Source organism: Pelodiscus sinensis, chromosome 1, assembly GCF_049634645.1.
Source record: "Pelodiscus sinensis isolate JC-2024 chromosome 1, ASM4963464v1, whole genome shotgun sequence".
Taxonomy (NCBI): Eukaryota; Metazoa; Chordata; order Testudines; family Trionychidae; genus Pelodiscus; species Pelodiscus sinensis.
This window is the reverse complement of record NC_134711.1, coordinates 196272006-196299324: the sequence shown is the minus strand read 5'-3', so window position 1 is coordinate 196299324 and position 27319 is coordinate 196272006. Positions and strand designations below refer to the sequence as shown.

The following is a 27319-nucleotide window of genomic DNA, read 5'->3' as shown; positions in this document are numbered from 1 at the left end:
GATTGTTACTCAAAGGAGTTTATTGCATAGCCTTTTGTATAATTTAATGATTATGGCAATGCCCAGGGTCAGCATTCAAAATCATATATGATTATTGTACACAATTAAAAAAAGATGGCCCCTTCTCGAAGGACCTTATAGCCTAAGAAAGCTCTTCGTAATAAAAAGGTAATTTCATCATAATTCTAGCATCTTAGCAGAATCTGGATGGCAAAGTTGAGGTTTTCTCTTTAAAAAAATGGAGCAAACTGAACAAAGCAGGCCACTTGGACTGTACTGTTCTCCCTTTAAAAGTGAAATACACAAAGGAGACATCTGTCCTTTTAAAATTATTGCAAAGTGGTATTGCATTCAGATCAACTAATCTCCTTTTAAGTAGCTTTGCTAACTTAGATTAATTCACCTACGTGGCAACTGATTCTAAAACGAAAACAATGGAATCAGAATTGGGAGCTACATTCTGCCAGATATAGCATCCACCTACCTCACTGCCCCTGAAAAGATTCAGGAAATTGGAAGGAGGCAAACTCACATGGTGTGGATAAAATTGCTTCAACATACGCCTTAAGATATATTTAGCTTCTGATGTTATCCTGAAGTTTACTGAGAAAGGCTTGGATTAAGCTGAATGCCAGTAGTAAGTGAGGAGTCACAGACCTGGGGAAAACAAAGGGTCAAACTAACATAAGAGATTATGTATTTTCTTCACCAAAATATTTATTTTTCACTGCTAGGGAAGGACGCACTGCACTGTGCTCTGGTCTGTTGAGCCTGACACACAGGTCAACCTGGATATAGAATTAGGCTGACGTGTCCGTTTCAGATCTGACGAGGGAACTGCTTCATTAATCAGGTTGACGTCTGTGGTGCCATGCCTCTTTCTGATCCTGCTGGGAGGAGGAAATATGGAGAGGAAGGCATAGGACACTATACATCTGCCTGGCTAAGTGCATTGTATAAACAGAATGAAGACAGAGTCCAGAGCAGAATGCATGATATCCTGCACGTACAATTATATTTCCAGTGAATTGGAAGGTCCAGCATTAGCATTGTTGCATTTCAAGCCAGAAGGTCAGTAATATCTTGATCCTCCTGCATCATTCCCTGTTCTTTAATAATAATAAAAAAATACATTTGGACCTTACTGCATGATAGAACGTGTAAGATCGAACAGAGGAACAGAAGAATAAATCCTGAGATTGACTGTGGATAGAATTGAGTCTGTCATATTTTCCCTCGTATTCAACTGAATATTGATCATTGAAGTATCTGTAGAAATAGCATTCTTCTTTTGCACTTAGTAGGTTGTAATTTGCTCCTTGAAATGAAACTCCACGTATACCATTGGCGCATAGTTGTGGAACATCCCCTTCACTTTTTTCCTTTAAGTGTAAAATGGATAATGGTGGTTGATCTGTAAGGACTTTATGCCTCTCCACCTGTTCTGGGGTGTGTTTTTTAAACCCATGACAAGCAGTATTTTACTATAATAAGCAGAACAAAGCATTAGTCACATCACGGCTCTTTTGTTCCTAACTTTGAATATGTTGTAATGGAGTGAGACCTCATGTAGCAAGCCCTAAAGTGTAAACAGACTAGTACTGCTTATTGATAGAGCTCAGAGCTCGTAATTGTCTTTAAGTAGCTGACCAAAAATGTAGATGCTTCAGGGTGTAGCCGAGTTAGTCTGTTACAGAAAAAAACAGCAAATGGTCTGGTAGCATTTTATAGACTAATAAAACATGTAGATGATGTTCAGCCTCATGGTCTCTGTTGAACAGGAAGTATCCTTGGCAGCGAGACCCAATCCTGCTCCTCTTAGGAACAATGGCAGCACTTCAACAGGGCTTGACAAACGGCGGCAAAAACTACTCACCAGCCTTGTACTGCGCATGCACAAGACCTGCATTGCGCATGCGCGTGCTGCCGATGAATAGGGCGTGCGCCTGAAATCTACTCACCACGGGCGAGTAGATTCTATAGTTTGTCGAGCCCTGCCCATTGACACCAGTGGGAGCAAGAACAGTCCCATGCATAGCTGAATGGAGATCAGAGACCATTCTTTTGGTTTCCTTGCTCCCCAACCCTTTTCTAGCTTTTAATATCTTAATCTGAGCCAATAAGGGGGGAAAAAACTGTGCCAGAGGAGGACAAAAGTAGCAGATAGATTTTTTTCCTTCCATAGAAGTGTGTGGAAGAATATGTGAAGGAGGGGGAGAAACTTACACTGATCTTAGTCATCTGCAGTAATTTACACCACCACATGGTAATTATTGGATGTTAAATTGTTGGCTGATCTGATTCAAGATTATATACAGGCAATCCCCGGGTTACATGGATCCGACTTACATCGGATCCCTACTTACAAAAGGGGTGAGGCAACCCCGCACTAGCTGCTTCCCCCAGCAGACTAGGGAGACGTGAAGCTAGCGCCTCCCCCCCCCCAGCAGACCAGGGAGACGTGGAGCAGCTTTTCTCAGCAGACACCTCAGCTTGAGAATAAAGGACTGAGGGAAGTGAGGTGTGGGAGAATAAAACTGAGCTCTGGAGAAATGTTTGGCTAGAGTTTCCCCTACAATATGTACCAGTTCCAACTTACATACAAATTCAACTTAAGAACAAACCTACAGTCCCTATCTTGTACGTAACCCGGGGACTGCCTGTAATCAATACTTTTTAAAAGAGCCATGTGACAAATGAACAGAAGTGTGCTTTTATCTTCAGAGTGGGCAGGAGAGGGTACATCTTTGCGGATATTGTCTTAGAAGGGGATAAGAAACATTTCAAAACCCTTGGTGATAGCTCAAAAGAGAAATTGGGGAGGGGAGAGTGTCAAGAAAAATGGAGGAGATTGATGTGTCTCCTGGACACTGATGAGCTCTCTAGTGCATTGTTGAGAGAAGTAGATTGGAGGAATTTCTTTGAAGCAAATTTTGCATTCACTACTAGTGATAATGGCTAAGGTCCATGTGTCCAAGGCAACGAAGGGCCATTGCAGGCTAAAGGCAGCTACAGAGATACTCCTGAATGACCAATGCTTGTGGATTTTTTTTTTCAGTAGAAGTTTGAAAGTCTTATTATTCCATATTTACATTATAGTAACAATTAACACACACACACCCTCCCCAGCCAGGAGCCGGGGTGCGTTTGTGCTAGATGCTGTTCATACCCATACAAAGACAGGCTTTCCTCTCACAATTTACAGTCTTCCAAATGTTGCCTGTGTGGTTTAGCCAGTACCTGTTGTTCCTGTACCCTGCATGCTGGCAGCAGTTGATTCTGCCGGGCCCTGCCTTCATTGAGTAACTGAGTCTGGTTGGTGATGTGTAAAGGAGAAGGCTGGGTTGTTTAGAAAGGTAGACTGAGAGAGGGCAAGAGCGGCTATAACAAAAGGCATCCTTAGCCACATGACTCAGGGGCAGCCCTAGACTAGCTGCCAGCAACTGCTGCCCGAGGCGAACCATGCAATCGGCGCCCCCACCTCCAAACCCCTCAGTGATATTGCGCCACCATCCAGCAGCAGAGCCCGGACGGAGGCACTTGCACTCTCCCTGGAAGGACAGAGACAGAGTTTCCAAACTGTGTGGTGGGTCTGTGTCTGTGTACACACACAGAGGTCCCCCTCATTCTTCAGTCTTAGGTTTCATTTGAAAAGCAAAAAAGGAGGTTCTTCGTGGTGGTCAAAAAGCAAATCCTTAAACGACGAAGTACATGCAACAAATGCAGAGGTGCTTGCCTGAGATTGCAGACAGCCTGAAACAAAAGCTGGGAGATGTGAACTGCCCTGGTGATTTCAGTGGGTGCTGAGTTTAATACCCATAAGGATACTTTCAATGTCAACACTGTTAACAATTGCCTTACTCAAAATGTGTAAGAAAGGAGAGGAGGCGGCATGGGAATAGCTTCTGGCCTGAAGAGGGAGGCATGAATGATGTATACATTAGGAAGGGTAGGCCTCTAATAGCATATGGCAAAGTGGGGGCTGGGGAAGCACCATTGTTTTCATTTTCCCAAAGGGGCTCATCTGTCAAGTGTGTGTGAAACACTGAGTAAAGGGAAGGGAGCGGAAGGGGAGATGCCAAAAGGAAGAGGCTTTTTATGGGATTGCTTGGTGACATACAGGAGGTGCTCAGGCAGGCTGCTTTTTTTCCCATTTATCTCTACTGCTGCCTTTTTCCTCCCTCTTATTTTTGCTGTCTCCTGTTGTTTGTCCTGTGCTCTTTCCTGCTTATCTGCCAGAAAGCTCCACGCCTGTGCTGCTGCTCAGGAGAGATTCCAGTGCCATTCAGCTGATTAGAAGAGTGCTCAGAGATTGGGTTTTGTTCCTACTGATGGGGCACATTGACACCTGCCTTAGTGCACATAAAAATGATTCGGTACTTAGATGGGAAAGCTGCTCTCCCTTTAGTGGTGCTCTCCCCCTTCTGGTTTTTTCCTTTCCCTTTCTTCCCCCTTTGTACAGTCCTTGCCACTGATATTTGCTTCTTACTACTGAACAGCTTCGTCCAACATAGCACCACCTCCAGGAAAGGAAGGGCTGTATTGGGATTGCACACATCTTTGCTTCCTCAGCTGCAGGTAGAACCAAAGAACATTTTTGTCCTGCTAACGTGCTGTAGTAGGAATAGCAAAACTCCCGGGAGAGGAAATGAGAATAAGGTGCCCTGGGTGGTCTGCTTTGAATCAGCCTAAAAGACTCATCAAGAAACTGCCTTTTTGTTTTAGTATTGCCCTCATCACATGGTAGTGGGGGAAAATCTCTGTCAAAATGGCTTGCCTAGTTTTTAATGCAGGAAAAAAGTGAATGTGAGGGCTCTATGGCGAAATACTGCCTGTGTCCCCTGGCCTATGAGCTTCTATGCAAATGCAAGAGAAACCTGACACATCTTCTGAGGCTACATCTAGACTGCAGGTTTCTTTCTGAAAAAGCTTTTCCAGAACAGATCTTCCGGAAAAACATTTTTTAAAGAGCACGTCTACACAGCAAAAACACATAAAAAAAGTGATCTGCTTTTTCGAAAGATAGCGTCCAATGAATGTGGATGCTATCTCGCATTTCAGTTGTGATTACTGTGGATGGAGTGGCCAACAGGGCACCTGTACTTTTTCCTGGAGGCCTCCTCTTTTGAAAAAACACTCTCTTCCCTGTCCCCACACACCTTTTTCCAAAAAAGCTTTTTCGGAAAAAGGCTTCTTCTTCATAAAAAGAGGTTTACCGCTGTCAGAAATCCCCTTGACAGAAATACCCCTCCATTCTTTTGACTTTCTGTCAAAAGAATGCAATAGCAGTGTGGATGTAAGTGTAGTTTTTCCAGAAAAACTCTGCAGTGTAGACATACCCTGAGAGTGAGAACACCAAAGGTGGTGGTGGTGAGGGGTGGCGGGGAGATCTGATTCCAAAATCTTCTTAATATCTGCCCTAGGCTCTTTGCTGACATGCCCAGTCCCTAGACGGAGTAAAGAATGGAGAGATCTGAAAGGGCTGGATCCTCACAGAATGTTTTTTTAGGGAACCTGGGTAACTCTGCTAGATCTAGAGAGAAGGTTTGCAGAACTATAGCTCAGATGGAAAGTTCTCACAGTCTGTCTTTGGGTCACCCAGTTAAGCTGATGGCACTAATGCAGACTTCAAGCATTGTAGTTTCAGTTCTGATGTACATTACGTGTTTGTGTTGAGCTAATATTTGAGTGACGTGCGTAAAATGCAGGTAATGGATGTGTCTGATTTAATCGCTTTTTTCCCCAGTGTTCTGAAAAAGTGATGTTTCTCTTATTTATAAAACAAACCTATTGCCTTATGTGTTTGAGATTCAATTTAGTCTAGTCAAAACTGTGTTGATGTTGAGGGGGAATGGTGTGGAAATCCATGAGTTTTCCTTACTGCCCACTAGATGTCAGCAGAGAACACGAAATACCTGCCATCAGCTTCTAGCATCCATTTCAGTGTCAGCTTTTTTTTTTTTTTTTTTTTTTAATCTGAGGAATTGGGTCTGGCCCACGAAAGCTCATCATCTAATAAACCATCTTGTTAGTCTTTAAAGTGCTACATAGTCCTGCATTTTGCTTCATTATATAATGTTATTCTAAAACTATGTCAAGATCATGATGGGTGGGTGTGTCCAAATCCAGATGGCGGGTGAAGAGTTGTGTGTGCCAATTGCTGTCAAACTATTTACTTCATCTAACATGGAGGACAGTGGCAAAGTTACTTGAATAAACAAGATTACCTGATTTTTCTCCTCCTTAACCCTTCAACACTTCCTCTAAAGTGATGTCATCTCTCAGAGGCTGGGAAAACAAATGTTACAAAGTATATATCAGCATAGTGAGGTGCAAAATAGCAGATTTCAGTTGTTCAAGAACGTTGTATACAAAGCATACAGCAGAAGTGGTTTGTGTCGATTTCTGGTGGCAGTGGTGTTTCACCTTCTCCTTCAGGCATGTTTTGGAATATATTGCAAGTTTCAAATGACAGTGTGCTTTTGACCTGTAAACATGAAGAATTCTTTGCTTCTGACTGTGGTCAACATGACCGTGCTTAGCCCTTTGACCTGCAATAGTGGCATAATGGAACTTGTCCAGATACTAAAAAATGTCACTGTTGGTGCCTGTGGAATCAGTAGAAATTGTTTGACTTGCATAGCCATGGCAACGATTTCTGATTTGACAGCAGGAAAAGTCAGTCCGTTCTGAATCACCATGCACGGAGCCCATAGGCTCTGACTTTATTTCTCTTCTTGTTTTGCAGATCACAGGCGTCATTCTTCTAGCTGTTGGAGTCTGGGGGAAGCTCACTTTAGGCACGTATATCTCTCTCATCGCCGAAAACTCTACCAATGCCCCCTATGTGCTTATTGGGACTGGTACCACAATCATTGTCTTTGGCCTGTTTGGCTGTTTCGCCACTTGTCGGGGCAGTCCATGGATGCTGAAACTGGTACGTAAGCCCAAAAAATGTCATATGGCATATATCGACATTGCATGATCAATGTGTTTTTATTAAGCTTAAACAGATGTTAACTGTAACAGAGGCAAAAAGAAATGTTGTAATGACTTTAATGTTCACTGTCTCTCATGCTTAAAAAAAAAAATCCCGTCCCTGAAATCAGTCGACAGTTGAGTGTCAATGAATCACACGGACTGCTCTGCAGTATAGAGGACTCGGTGATCGCAAAAGTGCACCGGAAATATCATTACAGACTTATTAATATAAAAAAAATGGCACAGCTCTGTAGCTAATGTGAAACAGATTTTTCCAAGGTTGCTTTTTAATAATACAGCATGGAGTGTAGGGAATACCTTGATGTAGCGTTTAGTCTAATGTACCCTAAACCTTTAATTTCTGGCATCCTGTATTGATCTCTATAAAAATAAGTAGATACAGTACCAGAAAAGTAAACTCCCAGCAGCATGTCTGTCCACATTTCAAAAGCAGCACAGGAATTTCTTCACTTTGAGTTTTCCAGTGCTTCTCAAAATGTAAGGAAGCCGAAGGAGAAGGGAAAAAATATACAAGTGAATTAAAGCTCACACAAGAGCATTCAGAGACCAAATGCAATGCATGTGGTAATTTGAGAGGGAGAAATAGAAATAGCAAAGTTACTGTGTGGTGAAAATGAAGGGTGGAGGAATGACAGGACAGTGTCTTCTTCTACATTTCCTCCCCCCCCCCCCCCCAAAAGATATGTCGTCTGACTGTTAGGGCTAGCTATGACATACTCTGGTTTGAACATGAAGTTTTATTTTGGACACGTGTATAGACATTTTTAAACCATCTTTCTCCCCTCAAAAGAAAACAGGCAAATATTTGAGTACTGCATTGTTTGTAGGACCTATCTTGCTAGTCTGGGCTGCTTTGCCCTCCATTAAAAACAAGTCTCCCTTCCTCCTCCACCCCAAGCATTGGACAACTTTTCAAGCTGTTCTGCAGGGCCATTATTTTTCAGGTAGCAAAGCAGCTGGGATGAGATATTTTTCACACAATAAAGATGCAGTTAGTTTCCTATTAGAATAGCCTGCTTAGTATTGTTTGACTTCTGTTATTTAATCATTTATTTAATCTGCCTGCTTTCATTTCATTGCAAGATCATGGCCTTAGCAACATGGGAGCCACCTCTCTGCAGAGTGGATGTTTAAATATGTATGCCACTGTCAATAAGCATAGTTTTATGCACTTAAAAAACCTTATAATGGGAGAGTGTATTGCAGTTACACCACCTGCAAGGTGTGTCTCATAACCCTCTAAATACGTTCTGCTTTTTCCTCTAAAGGCTGAAGCTTAAACTTGGAATTGTTTGAATAAGAACTAAAAGATTGAGACACAAACCTGCCCCACACTCTGACTTGTGATTTGTCTTGTTTCTTTGCTTTTCAGTATGCCATGTTTTTGTCCCTGGTGTTTCTGGCGGAGCTAGTGGCTGGCATTTCAGGATTTGTATTTCGCCATGAGGTGAGTAGAAATGAATTTAGGTTATGAATGGCTGTGCCTCTCTGAGCAGGATTTGCTGAAGCCTCTCAGAAAATGTGCAATATATTGGTTGTTGACTTCAGCAATTCCATATGCATCATGAATGATGTCGTTATTTTTCAGCAGTAATGCGTGCAGCCCTCTAAAACTGATATGACTCCAAATGAAGGGATTTAGCCAAAGCTTTGAGTCTTAGCTGTCTGATATTTACTCTAGAGCTATCTTTCTTTGTATGTCCATCATGTAAGATCTTCTTTACCCTGTTACATATGCTGAGGACTGCAAAATAGATTAAATACTTTGCTTACCACAGCTACATGAGGCAGGGAGACATTTGGTTGTGTAATGCAGAGAGGCTTTCCGAGACAGCACAGCCAACCCGATTTCCTATATGTTGAATAAATCGTATTTGCTTCTGTTGGGTTTTTTTTATTGTTGTTTTTTGGTGAGGGGTGTTTTTGTTTTGGTTTGGGTTTTTTTCAGTGTGCTACTGTCCTGAGAATAGACTGAGGCTAGAAATAGCTAAAGACACGGGATAAGAAGGATGCTTTATGAGAGCAAGACAATCTAAATTTGTAGTAGCATTGTCCATTTTACCTGGAACTGTCTTTATTTTAAGCCTAGGTCTCATGTGTCATTTAAACTGAACTGTGACATTAACTTTGTAGTGTATCCTCCACACTTATTACTCATAGGATAATTCTAAGCCAAAAAGTTAAAATGTTGGGGAGAGGGGGGAGGAATATTCTGAGAGCAATATTTTCAAATCTGCAAAATTCTGCATATTTTATTTGTCAAAATAACTTGATATTATCATGATAGTTTCAATTATTTTGGTAATTTATCTCGCAATACCTATCAGTAAGTATATCTAACTATGCAGACACAGAAAGATTCAGGAAATGGATTTTTGACAAACAAGAGTTCTGTTTTAACGTGCCCAGTAAGGAATCTGAGTAATAATGGATATAGAACTGTATTTCCTGCAGCTCTTGGAAGCAGCGCAAAGGCTTGGAGAGAATCTGTGTCACAAAGGATCTGAGGGAGAGGGAAATAGTGCCTGGGAAGAAGCCTGGAAGTGAAGCTGGAGGGTGGTTGCGTGTGGCTGGGAGAAGTATGGAACAGTTTTTGGGGTGCGTGGGGAGAGGGATTGTTGGTGTGTTGGGGAACCTCCCCCATGCAGACCCTGGCTGATCCCTAGCTTCTTCCACTCAGTCAGGAAGAGCTGCCCTGTCCTCAGTACTGTGTTTATCATGTTGCTGCGTTCCCCATGCCCAGACGGGGCCCATAATGACACTGCTCCAGCCTTGGCATATTAGTGTTGGGTCCATTCCCGGGGTTGGGCTTGAGGCATGGCTTGGCCTAGCTGATTCTGCCACATACAGGGCCTTGGCTGGCACAGAAGGGGGATGAGAGACAGCCCCCGGAACCCCTTACAGCCTACCTCCCCTGGGACACCCTCATCCTCTCTCCAGAGATGCATTTCCCTCAGCCTGGACCTGTGGTGAGAGAGACTGGCCCTGCTGGGAGGGACTCCCTCCATGCACAGCTCCAGCCAGCCCAACAATCACCAGCCTCCTGAAGCTAAATTAGGAGATCAGCCACTAAAAGTGCTACAGGGCTCAGGCAGGTGTCCTGTCTACTGTAGCCCCACCCCACTTCCAGAAGTGGCTGGCACATCCCTCCCTGTAGCCCCTAGGTCAGGGGTGGTCAAGAGGCTGCCAGTGAGCCGAAGCCAGCCCACCAAGCCACCAGATCTGGCCCCAGGGTCACCTTGCTGGAACCCTTAGGCAGAGAACATCTCACACTTTAAAAAGGAAGCTGTTCTCCATTCTGGATGGCTGGGAAGGAAGGAGGGAAACTTCTCGTGCTATTCCCACCCCCCAGCAAAATCTCTTCGCTCCCATTTGCCAGTCTCTCAGTTTCTGGCCAATAAGAGCTGAGGGTATGTCTACGCTACAAAGTTAATTCGAACTAACAGATGTTAGTTCGAATTAACTTTGATAGGCGCTACACAGGCAAACCGCTAGTTCGAACTTACTTCGAACTAGCGGAGCGCTTAATTCGAACGAGGTAAACGTCATTCTACGAGGACTAACACCTAGTTCGAATTAAGTAGTTCAAATTAAGGGCTGTGTAGCCACTTAATTGGAACTAGTGGGAGGCTAGCCCTCCCCAGCTTTCCCTGGTGGCCACTCTGGGCACCACCAGGGAAACTCTTCTGCCCCCCTCCTGGCCCCGGAGCCCTTAAAGGGGCACGGTCTGGCTACAGTGCCCGTGCCAGGTGCAAGCCTGCCAGCACCCAGCCAGCAGACCCTGCACCTGGCACGGCACGAACCAGCCACCCGCTGCCACCCAGCCCTCCGCCTCTTCCCGGGACTAGGCTGGCGGCTCCCAGGAGCCTGCCCAGGGCCGCAAGAGGTGGGAGCCTGCCTGGTCTAGTGCGGACATCGTGGACCTCATCCATGACCTCCGCACTAGGCAGGATAGCTGCCAGCCTGGCCACCCAGGAGCAGGTTTGCATGAAAATCAAGGTGGTCCAGTGAGACCCCCGACCCTGAGCCCTGAGCTTAGAACGGCCGTACTGGGTCAGACCAAAGGTTCATCTAGCCCAGTAGCCTGTTTGCCGACAGCGGCCAACACTGGCTACCCCGGAAGGGATGGACCGAAGACAATGACCAAGCCATTTGTCTTGTGCCATCCATCTCCAGCCTTCCAAAACAGAGGCCAGGGACACCATTTCTATACCCTGGCTAATACCACTCCATGGCCCAGTCTCCATGAATTTATCTAACTTCTCTTTAAACTCTGTTCTAGTTCTAGCCTTCACAGCCTCCTGCAGCAAGGAGTTCCACAGGTTGACTATTTGCTTTGTGAAGAAGAACTTTCTGTTATTAGTTTGAAGCCTGCTACCCATTCATTTCATTTGGTGTCCTCTAGTCCTTCTATTATGGGAACTAATGAAGAACTTTTCTTTATGCACCCTCTCCATACCACTCGTGCTTTTATAGACCTCTATCGTATCCCCCTTCCGTCTCCTCTTTTCTAAGCTGAAAAGTCCCAGTCTCTTTAGCCCCTCTTCATATGGGACCTGTTCCAAACCCCTGATCATTTTAGTTGCCCTCCCCCTCCCACCCTTTCTCTTTCCCTCTCGCACCTCCTTTTCCCAGTCTCCCCGAGTTTTGTTCAATAAAGAGAGTTTCTATTTTTGAACACACATGTCCTGTATTTTGTACATCAGGAAGGGGGACTAGGGAGGGGTAAGTGGAAGGAGGTGAGGGAGGTATGGGGTACAAGCTCCCGATGGGGAGGACTGGGGTGGCTCTGCGGGCTCCTCGGGGTGGAAGCTCTCCTGCAGCCCCCCGATTGACAACCCCCCCCCCCCGGATGGCAGCCTGCGGCAAGTGCAGCCGGGCTGATGGCCGAGCGCTGTGATGTGCCGAGTGTGGGCACTCAGGGCACTCCAAGACAGGACTGCTTTGCTGTCCCTCATCGAGTTAGACAAGCGAGCAGGGAACCCCTGAGAACTGTCTGTCCGGGGTGGGGGTTGGGTCCCTTTAAGCACAGCCCTCGGCTAGCCTGAGGCAGCAGCTCCACGCTCTAAGTTCTCATCTGATGCCCTGCTGGCACTGCTTCCAGCCATCCTTAACCCTGGTTCAGGGTCCACTCAATGTGGACATGCTAGTTCGAATTAGCAAAACGCTAATTCGAACTAGTTTTTTAGTCTGGATGCACTAGTTCGAATTAGCCTAGTTCGAATTAACTAATTCTAATTAAGTTAGTTCGAATTAGTGCTGTAGTGTAGACATACCCTGAGATTTTTTGCTGGGAGCAGGGGCAGTGTAGGAAGCCTTCTCCCTCCCTCCTCATCCTCCCTTCCCATTCTTCTCATGCCTGGAGCGGAGCCGCGTGGACCAGCGAGAAGCTTGCAGCAGACAGTCTGCCACAGGTTTCTGCTGGAAAGCGCCTCCCAGCCAGAGCCTGTTTGTCACCCCCCCCACACACACACATATACCAACCCCTCTGCCTGCTCTTACACTTATACCCCCTCCCCGATCTGGCACCCCAATCACCTGCCCCAGATCACAATCCCTTCCTACTCTAAGTCACATACCAAATCATGCATCCCAGTCCCCTGCCCTAGGTCACAGCTGCCTCCTTCATGCAAACTCCTTCCCAGACCCCATTCTCCCTCCTGCATCCTAATCCCTTATCTTGTGTCCCTGTTTGCTGGTTAGCTCAATATCGATGAAATCAGAGCTAATAGTTTTGACATTGTCCCTGAACAACCCTCAAGTGTTTCCTGAGCGGTGGCTATCTTGAGCTGTGCTTTTCTTTCCTGCCTTTGCCAAGTCAGCCTGCTGATTGAGCTATCCTAATATAAATACAGTAAACACCCCAATAACCAGCTAACTTAGGGTATGTCTACACTACCCTCCTAGTTCAAACTAGGAGGGTAATGTAGGCATACCGCACTTGCAAATGAAGCCCGGGATTTGAATTTCCCGGGCTTCATTTGCATAAGCGGGGAGCCGCCATTTTTAAAACCCCACTGGTTCGAACCCCGTGCAGCGCGGCTACACGGGGCACGAACTAGGTAGTTCGAACTAGGCTTCCTAGTTCGAACTACCGTTACTCCTCATGAAATGAGCCTAGTTCGAACTACCTAGTTCGTGCCCCGTGTAGCCGCGCTGCACGGGGTTCGAACCAGCGGGGTTTTAAAAATGGCGGCTCCCCACTTAAGCAAATGAAGCTCGGGAAATTCAAATCCCGGGCTTCATTTGCAAGTGCGGTATGCCTACATTACCCCGCTAGTTCGAACTAGCGGGGTAGTGTAGACATACCCTTAGAGTATTCACGAGTTGTCACAGGGCAGTTCCAAATTCACGCCAGCTGTTTTCAAAAACAGAGCAATCTGCTGATCTGTTCGAAGAGTTCCATGGTTTGCAAGTAGCATTCGTTGAAATGCCACTAAAAGGGCTTGTGAATGTTAAAAGAGCATTTTAGGCTCAGAATAAACACTTAAGAAAAAGTGGCAAAGGTAACGTGCTGTCTCTCAGATTTGGCTATTCTGCTAAGGTTGGAAATGGGTAAATTTTTTTGGAAAGACTAAAAAGTTGTGCATTTAAGTGCTCATTTTATATGCTGGTCACTTATAAAATGTCACATTCTCTGTCTTTTTCTCTTAGATCAAGGACACTTTCCTTAGGACATACACTGAAGCTATCCAGAATTACAATGGCAATGATGAGCGAAGCCGTGCAGTGGATGATGTACAACAGAGTGTAAGTCTGAAATAGTTATTTGTAAAAAGATGTAAACAGAATCCCAAAACATGCAAGGCCAATGTTCAAACACCTGTGTTAGTAAGTTATGTTTTAGGGCAGAGGTGGGCAATAATTTTTGATGGGTAAGAATTTGGTAAGTGGTTAAAGGCTGCACTGCTTTGTGATATTAATGGAGTAGGTGGGGGTCTGGAAAGGAAGCTGTTTACAGGAGGGAGCTCTGGGTAGGGGACTGGGGTGCAGGAGAGGGTGTGAGGTCTGAAAGATGTATGGATGGAGGAGGAGGTTATGATCTGGGACGGGATTGGTGTGTGCGGGGGGTGCAGGATCTGAGAGAGGGTTTGGGTGCAGGAAAGCATTCTGACCTGGGGTAGGGGTGTGGGAGAGGATGCAGAGGGTTTGGTTGGAAACTGGGGCAGGGAGTTGGAATGTAGGAGTGGATGGGGTGCAGGCGTAGGCTCTGGCTGGGAGGCGCTTACTGTAGGTGGCTCCCAGCCAGCAGCCCAGTGTGACCCTCAAGCAGGCTTTCTCCCTGCCATGCCCCTGAAAACGGCAGGCTGTTGGGGCTAGTGTGTGTGTCTGTGGCACGTTCCATGAGGGGAGGGCAGCAGTGGGGCTGTGAGTGCTGCATACACCCACAAGCATGGCCCAGGCAGCTCTCATTGACCAGTTTCCAGGGCTGTGCTAGGAGCAGGGGCGGCACATGGAGGAGTCCTCCCCCAAAGGGGCATGCCACGCAGAGACACTCACACTTGCCCCAGCAGCCGGTCACTTTGAGCAACGTCTGGGGATGTGGAAGGCAAGCAGCTTGCCTGAGGGTCTTGCTGGGCCACAGGACATTGGCAGCCCAGAGGATCATGGCAGGCTGGAAGTGGCCCGTGGGTCATATTTTGCCCATCCCTGTTTTATGGGCTAAATAGATTACTTAGGGTTTGAGCCTGCAGTCCTTCCACACTCAGAGCTACTAGTGATGAGCCCCTCAAGTTGTTTGGTTACAATATTCAAGGTCTAGAATGGAGTGTCAGGCTTCTGGGTGAATTCTGACTCCAAGTCAGTGGGAATTTTGACCTCAGTGGGGTGTGGATCTCATCCTAGGTATTTACTAGCCACAGAACAACTTGCTAGTAAATACCTAAGATGAGGGTGCTCTATGCTTGTTTGCAACACATGCTGTTGATACCCTGGTAACCAGAAAACAATATTTCACACACTGTGTCACGATGGCATCCAGTTGGCGCCTCCGGAAAACTGCTACTTTGTAAATCCAGTTGAGTTCACCTCTAATCTTCAGCCTGATGAGTATTAGAAAACTTTTACAGCCTTGTGACATAACTAAATTGATGTTAAACTGATTCTCCTGGGGCAAACCCCTAATATGGACTTACGTAAGCTGTTCTTAATCGCACTGAAGATGATCCAGTTTAATGTGATAACTAAATCAATGTAATGTAAAATGAAGTTAACACTTATGTACTTTTTGTAATGCAGACAAGCCCTTGTGCTAGTCTTTAGTTGTTGGGTGTTTAGTTGGGATCATAGACTGTGAGCAGTTCTTATTTTTAGGGGATTCTTCCAGTAGCATTATAAAGCTTTACAAAGTCAGGATGATTAGTCAGGGCTTGGTAATCTAGCATCTTATTTAGTTGACAACCTATAGCAGTTCTCTTTACAGAGACAATGAAAGATCTGGAAGATAAAATGTATCAAGAAAAGTTAAGAGCTGGGCATATTGTTTTGAGAGAAAAGATAGGTGAAGGACAGAAGTGACTGACTATAGTTGTTCAAGGAGATGTTTTCAAGCAGGTTATTGTCATTCCATAACAAAGACTGAATGGTAGTGGAGGAACGATGCAGCAAGTATTAAAAGTGGAGGTGGCGCTTTAATTATTACAAGAATTTGACAGTGCAACAAAGTTACCAAAAGGACTGTACTTTCCCCCCTCACTTGAGATATTTGGGGCTAAACTAGACACCGAGGAATAACAACATCCATTTTGTCACAATACAGGAAATGTACTATATGGTCCACAAAAGGTCCTTTCTAACCTAGATTCTATTGCAGTTAAGTGGGAGGCAGCCAGAGGTGCTCCGCATGAGGAAATATCACAACAGGATTAGATAAACAATTGAAACCAATACTGGATACAACCCAAATTCAACTAAATCAAGTGACTTGAAAGCAGAGTGATACAGTTTATATTCTACTTCCAGGCCTACCTATTGACTAATTTACAGAGTTTTTTCTGTCAGTTTTCTGATCATGGCAAAATGTCCATTCCATCTGTAGTACTGGTGCCCAGGGCACCATCTTATAATCTTGCTATTCTGAGAATATGCCTTTTATTCCTCAGCGTTGATAGACTTTACTAGTTTTAATCTAGAATAAGGCACCCTTCCCTCCCTACCAAATGTACTTAATAAGCATTCACCAAAAGCATTCTGAAAATCTAAAGCCACCAGTTCTGCTTTTCTTTGCTATTTTGTTGACTCTTATGAGAATTCTTATGAGTTAGAGTGGCTTGATTCATCCTCTTAAATCTGTACTGCTTTGTGCTCCCCTAGGGGCTTTATAATTTTGATTTTTCTCAGATGTTTTGCTTGTTAACAAGAGAAGGCTTTTCAGGATCATGCTTGGCACCTTTTTAAAAATATAGGTATGGTGTTGGCCTTTTACCCATTCTCCAATATAGTAGTGCTTGCTGATAGTATCACACATTTTTCAGAGTATTTCATTTACTCCATTCTCCACTATAAGCAGGGAGCCCACAGCACCTCCCGCTGAAATAAGTGGGAATTTAGCTACTAACTTGTGTGTGAGCAGAATCAGACCCAGGTTTATTTAGAACGTAAGTCTCTGTAAGTAGCTTTGCTCTGACCTCTCTCTGAGAGGTAAGACCTGAAACTATTTCTGTGCTTGTTTTAACACTGATTTCTTCTCTCTCTTTGTAGCTGAGCTGCTGTGGCATTCAGAACTACACCAACTGGAACACTAGTCCTTACTTCTTTGAACACGGTATTCCCCCAAGCTGCTGCATGAACACCAGTGACTGTAATCCCCAGGATCTGCGCAACATAACCATTGCTGCCACTAAAGTAAACCAGAAGGTACAGGCCACTGTGCATCAAAGACAATTGAGATGCACCCATTTGGTGAATGTAGTTTTGCACATTACCACGGATAGTGTCATTTAAGTGGTTCCTGCATAGCAAAATGAAGGGTGTTGAAACTGCAGATGGAGAGGTGGATGCATGTGGTTGTCCGTTGTTGCCATCAAACAACTTGAATTGACATTTCTGGAATAAGCAGACACAGAAACCCTACCAGTGAGATGTGAACTCACTTCCCATTCCCATCATATTTGGTCAGGCACAGCAACTGGTACAGAGGGCGAAGCTGGCAGGACTGTAATACACAGAAGTGATGCAGCCAACCTCGATACTTATGTCAAGCAGCAGTTCTCAGTCTCACAGATCCCCTCCCCCACCCCACTTGTCTTCTGTCAGAAATTTCAGCCATCGGATGCTAACAGCCCAAACAGAGAAAATAGCCATGATTGACACAAAGCATTGTGGCGGTAGCAAGAGATGTTTGCTGTGCCTCTTCTAATCTCATCTGATTCATACTGCTGCAGGCAGAACAGAGCTAAAATTGACCCCTCCCCAACCTCAAAAAGAAGATTGGGAGAGTACTCTCTAGAGAGTTAGCAAGAAAGCAAAACAAATACATTAATAATAGAATAAAAATGCAGAAAATGTGAAGAAAAGAGGGAAAGAGAAACAATGCAACATATAAAAAATATACACCTAATACTGTTTTGTGCAAAAGATTGCTGGAACAGAATTTCTCTTCTGTTGCCTTTTTGCTTAAGATTTTCAAGAAAGGTAACAAATTGTTCATAAAGATAATAATCCCGAGGCCAAATTAAACCTTGATATAAATTCCATTGATTTCAGTGGATACAACAGAGATGAATTTGCCCTAACATGTTTAGTCTTTTCCAGTCTAACTGTTAACACAACAAATGATTGGTATATAAGTGAAAAATGCAGAAATGGTTGGTGGTGTTTTATTTTAATCCTTTTCAGCTGGTACTGTAACCCAGCTGTCCATCCATCAGGAACTTGGAAATGGTGATTGAGGTCACATGTACGACTCTGCCATTGTCAAACAGAATGTTTTTTCCAGTACATACCAAGAAGAGGATAATACTGGATTAGCTTCCACTAACCTATCTTGCCGTTATAGTAACCTAATGTGAGCCAATCAGTGCTAATGGATTTGGAACAGGGATGATGTCAGTCTATTGTGAAACTTGAAATAATTGCCATCAACATAATGTTGCTGTGTTGGCCGAGTTTAAAGGATTTGCAAAGACATTAATTTACACGAGTTAATTAGTGACAGATTCTGCCTTTTGTAGTGAGGGAGGAGAAGACGATGCAGTGTGTGTGGGGGCAGGGGGAGGGGGCAGCTGGAGTCTCCAGAAGGAATTTTGATTGAGGCCAGGTCTACACTGCACTCTTAGTTTGGTATAACTACATTGCTCAGGGGTATGAATCTGCAAATCCATAGATACCTGCTTTATATCCACAGGTATCCACATCCACAAATGTGGATCCAAATATCCGCAGCTCATTTTTGCTGATACAGATGCAGCTACAAATTTTATATCCATGCAGGACTCTAGGTATGAAAACTCCATGCCCCTGAGCCCCTGCCCCCCACACACATGCACACACACACATAGCAGTGTGTCATATAAAAGCTTCTCCTGCTGACATAGCTACCACTTCTTTCAGAGCTGGGGGTAACTAAGCTCTCACCAATCAGCTCTCATCAATCAGCTTAGAGCATCTTCATCAAAGCACTGTGCACTGATGCAGCGTTTGTAGGATAAACCTGCCCTGAGTTGGCCTGAATTCCTCCTGGGGAGCACACTTGGAAGCCAGAAGCTCTGCCACCCTCCACTCTCTACCTCCTCCTCCATTTCTCGGGCTTCAGAGTATACTCTCCTTTTTGTGGCACCACTAGAAGATGGATAGAACTGTGGCCTTGACATCAGTACCCCTGGAGTTCTAATGAGGAGTAGGCTTGATGCTTCTGAACTGTACTGTTGTTGTGGGAGAATGTGCAGGAAAGGTTGCAGCTTTTACATAGCTGAAAGCCATACGTTAAGTACTTGGCTAGCTGGATAGATGGAGGATCTTGGCACCCTCCCCTGCTTCACGGTCTGATCCTGAGTTAAATTGCATTTTTGCTATGGATAAAACTGAAATATTTCAAATTATAATTGTAAAGGAAACACACAGTGGTTTAAAATCAATACTTTCTAGTTACCCATGGCTGATACCTCCCACGTTTAAACTGGGATTCAGTCATCTTGTTCTAATGTGCTGATTTGTACAGCAGGCTGACTAGCACTCGTTCTCATGTCACATAGGGCCAGTCTGTTTTATCTTTTTAATTTTATTATTTTCTGCCAGCCTTTCTCCATAAATTCTCTGTTACTGAAGTAGCTGACTTGATTATTTTGACAGAATTGTCCACGGATAGTTTGAAGGTGCCCACATTTGAGAAATCTGTTTCAGTTGCTATTTAAATCAAAGACTTAAAGAACTTTGGTTGGGAGCTGTTCCAGATCTTTGAGTTGCTCAAAGAAACTTGAACAAGATGGGCTATTTCTGAAAGATCGCAGGGGGAACAGAAATCAAAGAAAGCAAAGGGAGCTGTGACTGGCCCAATACTGTAACTTACAGGGGAGGAACAGTCTTGGTGGCCTCTTTGAACAGACACTAATCTTTTTCTTGGCCAGAAAAGATTTATGATCAGGATAAGATTTTTGTCACAAATCTTAGTCTCAAATTCTGTGACTTTCAGAGACCTCTCTGACATTTTCTGTTGCAGCTTCAGGCCTGGGCTGGGTGGGGGACCCAGAGCTCTGACGTGTGGTGCTAGGGCTTTCCCTATCAATCTCCCCCCCTCCCCCCCACACACACACTTTATTTTTCACACAAGTTACAGACGGTTCATGGACTTCAGAGAATTTTTGGTTATTGATCATGATCCGTGAGTGACTTACTTAAAAGTAACTGATAGGATCTTCATCTTGTCTGCATGTATTTTTTTTTGCAGAATTAGGGACATACAGGTCCCTTTATTACAGAGGATGGACTCTACCTCATCACTTGTGAATTAAATACTTTTGAAATATAGTATTTTCTCCACTCTCAAAAAAAAAATTATAGGAGCAGGCTTCAATGAAAATTCAAGTACAATAAGTTTGAAGAAAAAGTTCACAAAGAGTACTAATGAACTACCAATGGAGGCTTATTCTCATGGTCTGACCACACAACCAGAAGTCCGAAATTCTTCATGATTTATCCACAGTGGAACAGCTTCCACAAGAGAGGCTCGGTGAGCCTCACCTCAGACTACCCTAGAGCCCAGAGGTCAGGACACTCAATTGAGAGGCAACAGATCCTTGTTCAAATCTGACGTAAAAGGGGGACTTGGACCAATTGTCTCCCACATCTCAGGTGACTACCCTAGCCATTGGGCTAAAAGTTATGAGAGGTTCTCACTCCCCTCCCCACTTCTTGCAAAAAGGTGTGGGCACCTGATGCCAAAAAAAGATTTGCAACTGAGAATCCAAAACAGAGGGAGGCACCTCCTTACAATCTGGATTTAGGCACTGAACTCCCTAAGAATGCTGTGGCTTGGTGCACGCTTCTTCCGTTGGCTATTTTAGGCTGCTTCCCACCTAGAACACTGACTTTTGCGATCCCATTCTGAAGCACTTCTCTCTCCCCGGTTGTTTTACAAGGAACCTGTGTGCCTAAAACAGGCTTTGGGAACCCAGTGATTTTTCTAGTCACCTAGAATTAGGTGTGATGATGCCAAGTGAATCTGGTTCTAAATCTTCCTGAGTCTGGTTCCTCATCTGTTAAAGGAGGCTAATATCTGAGGGTGTGTCTGCACAGCAGGACTTAACTCGAAATAAGCTACACAAATTGAGACATCAACTGCTAGCTTATTTCAAAATTGGGAGCATCTACATAGCACTTATTTCAAAATAGAACATTCTTCCTTCAACTTCCCTTACTCCTCGTACAATGAGGTTTACAGAAGTCGGAGTAAGAACTCCTCCAGCTTGACAATGTTTTGACTTTATTTCAAAATGCTTGCTGTGTAGACGTGGACTATGTTATTTTGAAATAACACTAGTTATTTAGAAATAATGTTGCTGTGTAGACATACCCTGAGATTTCATTAGGATTCACTAACCAAAGCACATTGCAAAAATGCTAAGAATTATTTTTCTCTAAAATGTTGCTATAGGAATCAGGATGCAAATGAAGTGATTGTTGCTAAATAGGGATATTTTCCCCCTCCCTGAATAGCTGCATGGTTATAATGTACATAATTTTTCAAGTAAGTATAGTACAGTAGACTTCCGAAAATCCGGCACCTTTGGGACCCAGGGGGTGCTGGATTATTGGATATGCCGGAGTATCAGGAGGTACTTCTGCAGGGGAGCTGTTACAGGTCTGGGGGGGGGAGGAAGGGTCCGGCAGGGAACGGAGCGGCATGGGGCAAACCCTCTGCTGTTTTGCAGGGAGGCCACCTGGGGCTGCAAGCGGCAGCGGCAACTTGGGGAAGCAGCGGGGTAGAGCAGCTGGGTTGCTGCTGGGTTGGTCCCACAGTGCCGCTCAGGTGAGGGTTGGCGCTGCGGGACCAACCCGGCAGCACCCCAGCTGCTCTGCCCCATTGCTTCCCCAAGTCCGCCGCTGCTGAAACTGACGAGCGGCGGACTTGGATAAGCCGCGGGCAGAGCGGCTGGGATGCTGCTTGGTTGGTCCCGCAGCGCCGCCCCTCACCCCCCTGCTCGGTGCCCAGCAGCACCCCAGCTGCTCTGCTCTGCAGCTTCCCCAAATCCGCTGCTCGTCAGTTTCAGCAGCGGTGGACTTGGGGAAGTGGCTCGGAGCAGCTCCAATTGTCCGGCTGGCTGGAGCACTTCTGGGTTCTAGTTGGTGTCGGACTATCGGGAGTGCCGGGCCACTGGATGCCGGACAATTGGAGTTTTGCTGTAATATCTGCACCACTCTTGAGGGTGCATCAGTTCTGAGTATGCACAGTAAGGACTGAACACTTAAATTGTTATCAACAGTAAATTAAGGTGTCCTGGGAAAACATTCTGCAAATGAAATGAGTGAGTGAAGTTATCTTACTAATATGATCTTTTAAATTCTCTCAAGTTACCTTAACTGTTAGACTTTACATCTTATGCAGGCTATTGAACAAAATTGGTTTGAGAAACTTTAAGAAAGGCTGGGAAAATATTAAGCTATGTTTTGGCAGAATGAACAAATTGGTTGAAACATCTAGCCGCCTCCTCATAATATGCAAGACCATACAACCATAGTTGCTTGATAAGTTAAATGAGTAAGCTTGAAATAACATATAGCATAATGTTGCAAGATGTAATTAGGATTTAATATGTATGTTGAAACATCTCCTAAGTGATTTATAGATGTTCTGGTCCTAACAGTAACTTTATCTACCATTTCATTACTCCGAGAATTTAAAAAGTACTTAATGTTTCAAGAGGTTCAAAAAATCATGTAGTTTAGGTCATGAATGGCTTACATTTAACAAAGGGCATTATCTTCTTCTGACCACCAGTGTGCAGTATAAGGCCCTGATATCCTCTAAGATCATACCTAAGAGGTTGCAGGATTGGAGCCTGTGTATGCACTCACATCTGGATGATGAATAGACTCATGCTGCGCAGGTGCTGACTTTTAGGTTTCCTGTGGTTGCTCCACCCATGCTCCGCTCCAAGGCCCCCTTTTCTCCTGACCTCACCCTTGCTCCGCCAAGCCTCTAGCTGGAGCTCAAATGTCTATACTACCATTTTTAGCCTTGCAGCCTGAGCTTTGAGTGCAAGTCAGCAGACACCAGCCAACTGCGGCCATGGTATGGGGCTTTTTGGCAGTGCGGATGTGCCCCAAAAGTTCATAATCTCACATGCAGTTCATAAATTGTATAGATATCTTCCCAAATTGTCACTGCTAGCATGATTAATTTTTACTGCCTATATCTTGTCCAATTCTGCTTTGTTGTCAGATTGACTCTATTGAGGCCTTACTTTAAAAAAAAAATTCCTTAATAATGTAGCAGGGTCTTACTTATTATAGCATCACTTTGGGCTCCTTTCCCATTCTAGCAAAGTGTTTCTAAAATATACTGTTTCTGTCTCCACGATTATTGGGTACGCTCATCATTTAACGCGAATTGTTATTACCAGGGCTCGTCAGCTGCGCGGTTCGGCACGCTGTGCATGCACAGACCGCGCTGTACAGGCAGTCCCCGGGTTACGTACAAGATAGGGACTGTAGGTTTGTTCTTAAGTTGAATCTGTATGTAAGTCGGAACTGGCGTCAGCCGCTGCTGAAACTGATCAGTTTCAACAGCGGCTGAATCTGGACGCCAGTTCTGACTTACATACAGATTCAACTTAAGAAACCCAGGCATCCCCAAGTCAGCTGCTGCTGAAACTGATCAGCGGCTGATTCCAGGAAGCCTGGGGCAGAGCAACTCTGCCTCGGGCTTCCTGTAGTCAGCCGCTGGTCAGTTTCAGCAGCGGCTGACTTGGGGACGCCTGGGGCAGAGCAGCTGGGGTGCTGCTGGGTTGCTCCAGTAGCGTGGCTCCTTGGCACTACTGAAGCAACCCAGAAGCACCCCAGCTGCTCTGCCTCAGGCATCCTGATTCAGCCGCTGCTGAAACTGACCAACCCGGGACCAACCCGGCAGCCCCCAGCTGCTCTACCCCAGGGGTAGGCAAGAAAAGCCTGGTCTGCTTGGGGGGGGGGGGGCACTAGCTGCACCCCCCCCCCCACAGCAGACCAGGGAGACGGGGTTGGGGACGCCCAAGTCCTCCACGGCTTTGCTCCGTCTCCCTGGTCTGCTGACCTGGGAGACACTGAGCAAAGCCGCAGAGCACGCGGGCAACGGGACAGTCCAGGCGCGCCGCGCTGTCCCACTGCTGGAGTGCTCCGAGGCTTTGCTCCCCATCTCCCTGGTCTGCTGGTCAGACCAGGGAGACGGGGAGCAAAGCCTCGGAGCATGCCCGCAGCAGGACAGCCCGGGCGCACTTGAGCTGTCCCCCTGCGGGCGTGCTCCGTGGCTTTGCTCCCCGTCTCCCTGGTCTGCAGGGAGATGGGGAGCAAAGCCTTGGAGCACGCCTGCAGCGGGACAGCCCAGGCGCACCTGGGCTGTCCCGCCGCCGGGTTCCCCAGCTTTGCAAAGCCACGGGGGAAGCCGGCGGCGGGACAGCTAAGGCGCACCTGGGCTGCTCTGGAGCCCCAGCCCCTCCGCGGTTTTGCAAAGCCGTGGGGGAAGCCGGCGGCGGGACAGCCCAGGCGCGCCTGGGCTGCCCTGCTGCCCGAGCCCCTCTGCGGCTTTGCTCCGCGTCTTCCTGGTCTGCAGACCAGGGAGACGCGGAGCAGCTTTTCTTGCCCCGGAGTACACGGGCGGCGGGACCGCGAGGTCCCGCAGTCCGTGTCCTCCGGGGCGAGAAAAGCTGCGTAAAAGCTGCGACATAAGTCGGATCCGCGTAAGTCGGGGACTGCCTGTACATGCGCTGACCGCGCTGCGCGGCTGTGCCGGCTTGTAATCTACTCGCCCCGGGCGAATAGATTACAGTACTTGTCGAGCCCTGGTTATTACCTAAAATAAGTTAAAATGTTGTAGGAGGACACAATAAAAATATCCTACCATATATTCCGGCGTACAAGACGACTTTTGATGTTAAAAAACATCCCCCAAAAATCGGGGGTCGTCTTGTACCCCGGGTATACATCCCAGGCGCGCCTGGGATGCCCCGCCGCCGGCTTCCCCCGAGGCTTTGCAAAGCTGCTGCGGCTTTGCTCCCGGTGCCTCTGGTCTGCTGGGGACCATCTCCAGCAGACCAGGGACACCGGGAGCAAAGGAGGCGGAGGGGCGCTGGGGTATAAGATGAAACCCTATCTTTTAATTAAAAAATTAGGGGGTCTTCTTATATGCCCAGTCGCCCTATACGCAGGAAAATACGGTATTTCTAACTGCAGCCAAGTGAAGTGAGGGAGAGGGGCCATGTGTACAAAGACTGATTGATTGTTTGTGTCTTTCAGGGCTGTTATGATCTGGTGACCAGTTTCATGGAGACAAATATGGGAATCATAGCTGGAGTGGCTTTTGGAATTGCATTCTCACAGGTAGGTATACCATTATACTGCATGAACTAGGTGGTTTTTCTCTCTCTTCTCCTGGCTTCAGGGAAGGACTATAAGGGACAGAGCTCAGAATGCTCATTAGTCCTTTGGTCATCTGTTCATTGATTTTCTTTTTTCAAGGTAAATGAAGTTTCTCCTTGGGAATATGCAGTTATGATTCAACTACTGGCTAGCTCAAGGAAAATAACTTGTCCCTCTGTTGGGTCAAACAGAGGTTAACCCAATAAAGCTTTGTTTTAAATGGAGCATAAACAACTCAAAAGCCAAATAGCTGATCCATATGTGGGATAGGCTTTTCACTCTTCAAGCTTTCTTTTTTTTTTTTAAAAGAGCTTGTTATAAAATCCAAAGATGTTTAAAATAAGAACATACATTTAGCCTAGCTCATCAAAAACGGTTGTGTTTTGTTTTTATTTGGTGACATGCACTACTTGCTTATTTCAGCTTCACGTAAGAAAGAAAAGCTCAGGATAGGAGAGGACTAATTATTAAAACTCTGTTCATACTGTTAACTTTTCTAAAAGAAAAACCCCTTTGATTTTTGTCAGGAGAGGCCCCTTAAATCAACCTAGGAGTTCAGTTTCCCTAGCTACAAACAGCAGCACAGCTGTAAAGGGAAACATGCCAAAACCACAGTCTAAAAGTCACGCTGTTTCATGATATGTTTTGGCATGCAGAGGGTTCAGGGAACACTAGGAAGCTGGTTATGGCTCGCTGACTTTCAAACTGCCCGGATCTTGACATCAGTTAAAGATGCGTAGTTACAGTTCTATCTTGTTGTGAGCTGGATGAAACCTTGGGCTGAGTTAAAACCCCATTGAGATTGATAGGTGCAAATTTACCCTTCAATTAACACAACTGAGCATAAGTTCCCCTCTAAGACAAAAGATGTATGTGAAACTGCTCAGGAGTTTTTGACTATGTGTTGTGTTAGATAGGGCATTTGTGTGTAGAGATCACATGGAACAGAACAAAAAGTAGAGGGGGAGAGAGACAAGAAAGCCAATCAGTAGCCTGTAAGTACCGCGTGACCCTGGAAAAAGCTTAGAGAGCTTTTGAGTCTGAGGTTGACTAGATATAGTCTAGACATAGGGATTTTGTACATTCCTTGTAAATAAACAAGACTGCATCAAAGAAAATACCAGACTGTCAATTTCTACTTTCAGCTGTAACATCCCAGTGTGTAAAGAACCACACTAGCATTTTCTTGTCTGAGTTGTCTTGATTGTGAGGAAACCTGATACTTTGGCCCTGTACTCTTTGGTAATGGTCAGTTGTACCTGAACCATCTCGCATCATTGGCTCATCCTTCATACAGCCACACAAGACCCTTGAATATTAGAACTAGGAATGTAAAGGTTTCACCAATTAACCAGTAAGCACTGCCTTACCGACATGCTTACCAGGCTGGCCGCCTCCTTGTTGTCGTCGTCGTCATTCTCCACCACCACCCCACCCTCCTACAGGCTGATGCTGGGTGTGTCCTGGCTGGACGCTATGATGGCCGGGGAGGTGACTGGCCCCCCTCCCAGTATGGCATCAAGCTGTTTGTAGTAGCAGTAGGTCTGCGGTACCACCCCAGAGCGTCTGCTCTGCTCCCTGGCCTTATGGTAGGTCTAGCGCAGCTCTTTGATTTTCATGTGACTCTGGTTGAGGGGCCTGGTGAGCCCTTTCTCAGCCAGGATGATGGTGATCCTGCTGTAGATGTTGGCATTGTACTGGGTGCAGTGATCCTGGAGGTTGGACACTGTACCCTACGCCTTGATGAGGTCCACAATCTCCAGGCTGGAGCTCTTCTGTGTCCCTGGGCAGTAGAAGCCATGGGAGTAACAGAAGTGCTGGCAGCTGTCGGAGGATTCGAGGGGACATTGGGGTCACTCATGTCTCTCAGTGGTGCTTCCTCACACAGGGTTGGAAAAGCTGGCCATGTGGGACAATCCCTTCTCCTGCTCCCAGGACTTTACAGCTCTTCAGGAGTGGGGAGAGCAGTGGAGATGCCAAGTGTGGCCAGAGCGGTGATGCAGCTGCAAGGCCTCTGGAGGCCGATTTATTTTGAATTAACAGCACTGGAGCGTCCATACTACCATTATTTTGAAATAACTGTTTTGGAATTAGCATTACTCCTGTTGAAAAGCGGGGTACAGAGTTTGAATTGTGGCCCATTATTTCAAAATTACAGGCTTGGTAGTGTGGACTTTCCTCTTATAAATTTGATCTGGCGTGGGGGAGGATTAGTTTGAAATAAGGTCCTAGTGTAGACCAGGGCTTGGTGCTAACTCAAGCTAAATCCCAG

At 45.7% G+C, this 27319-nt stretch overlaps 1 protein-coding gene across 1 annotated transcript in view; it reads left to right on the top strand.

Annotated features, from left to right (window-relative positions):
- TSPAN7 (tetraspanin 7) overlaps positions 1–27319 on the top strand; it is a 160058-nt gene that overhangs the window by 120169 nt on the left and 12570 nt on the right. Inside the window, exons 2-6 of the mRNA XM_075913241.1 lie at positions 6749–6937; positions 8375–8449; positions 13657–13752; positions 16702–16857; positions 24925–25008. Of these exons, the coding sequence (XP_075769356.1) occupies positions 6749–6937; positions 8375–8449; positions 13657–13752; positions 16702–16857; positions 24925–25008 (600 nt within the window). The remainder of the gene's footprint in view (positions 1–6748; positions 6938–8374; positions 8450–13656; positions 13753–16701; positions 16858–24924; positions 25009–27319) is intronic.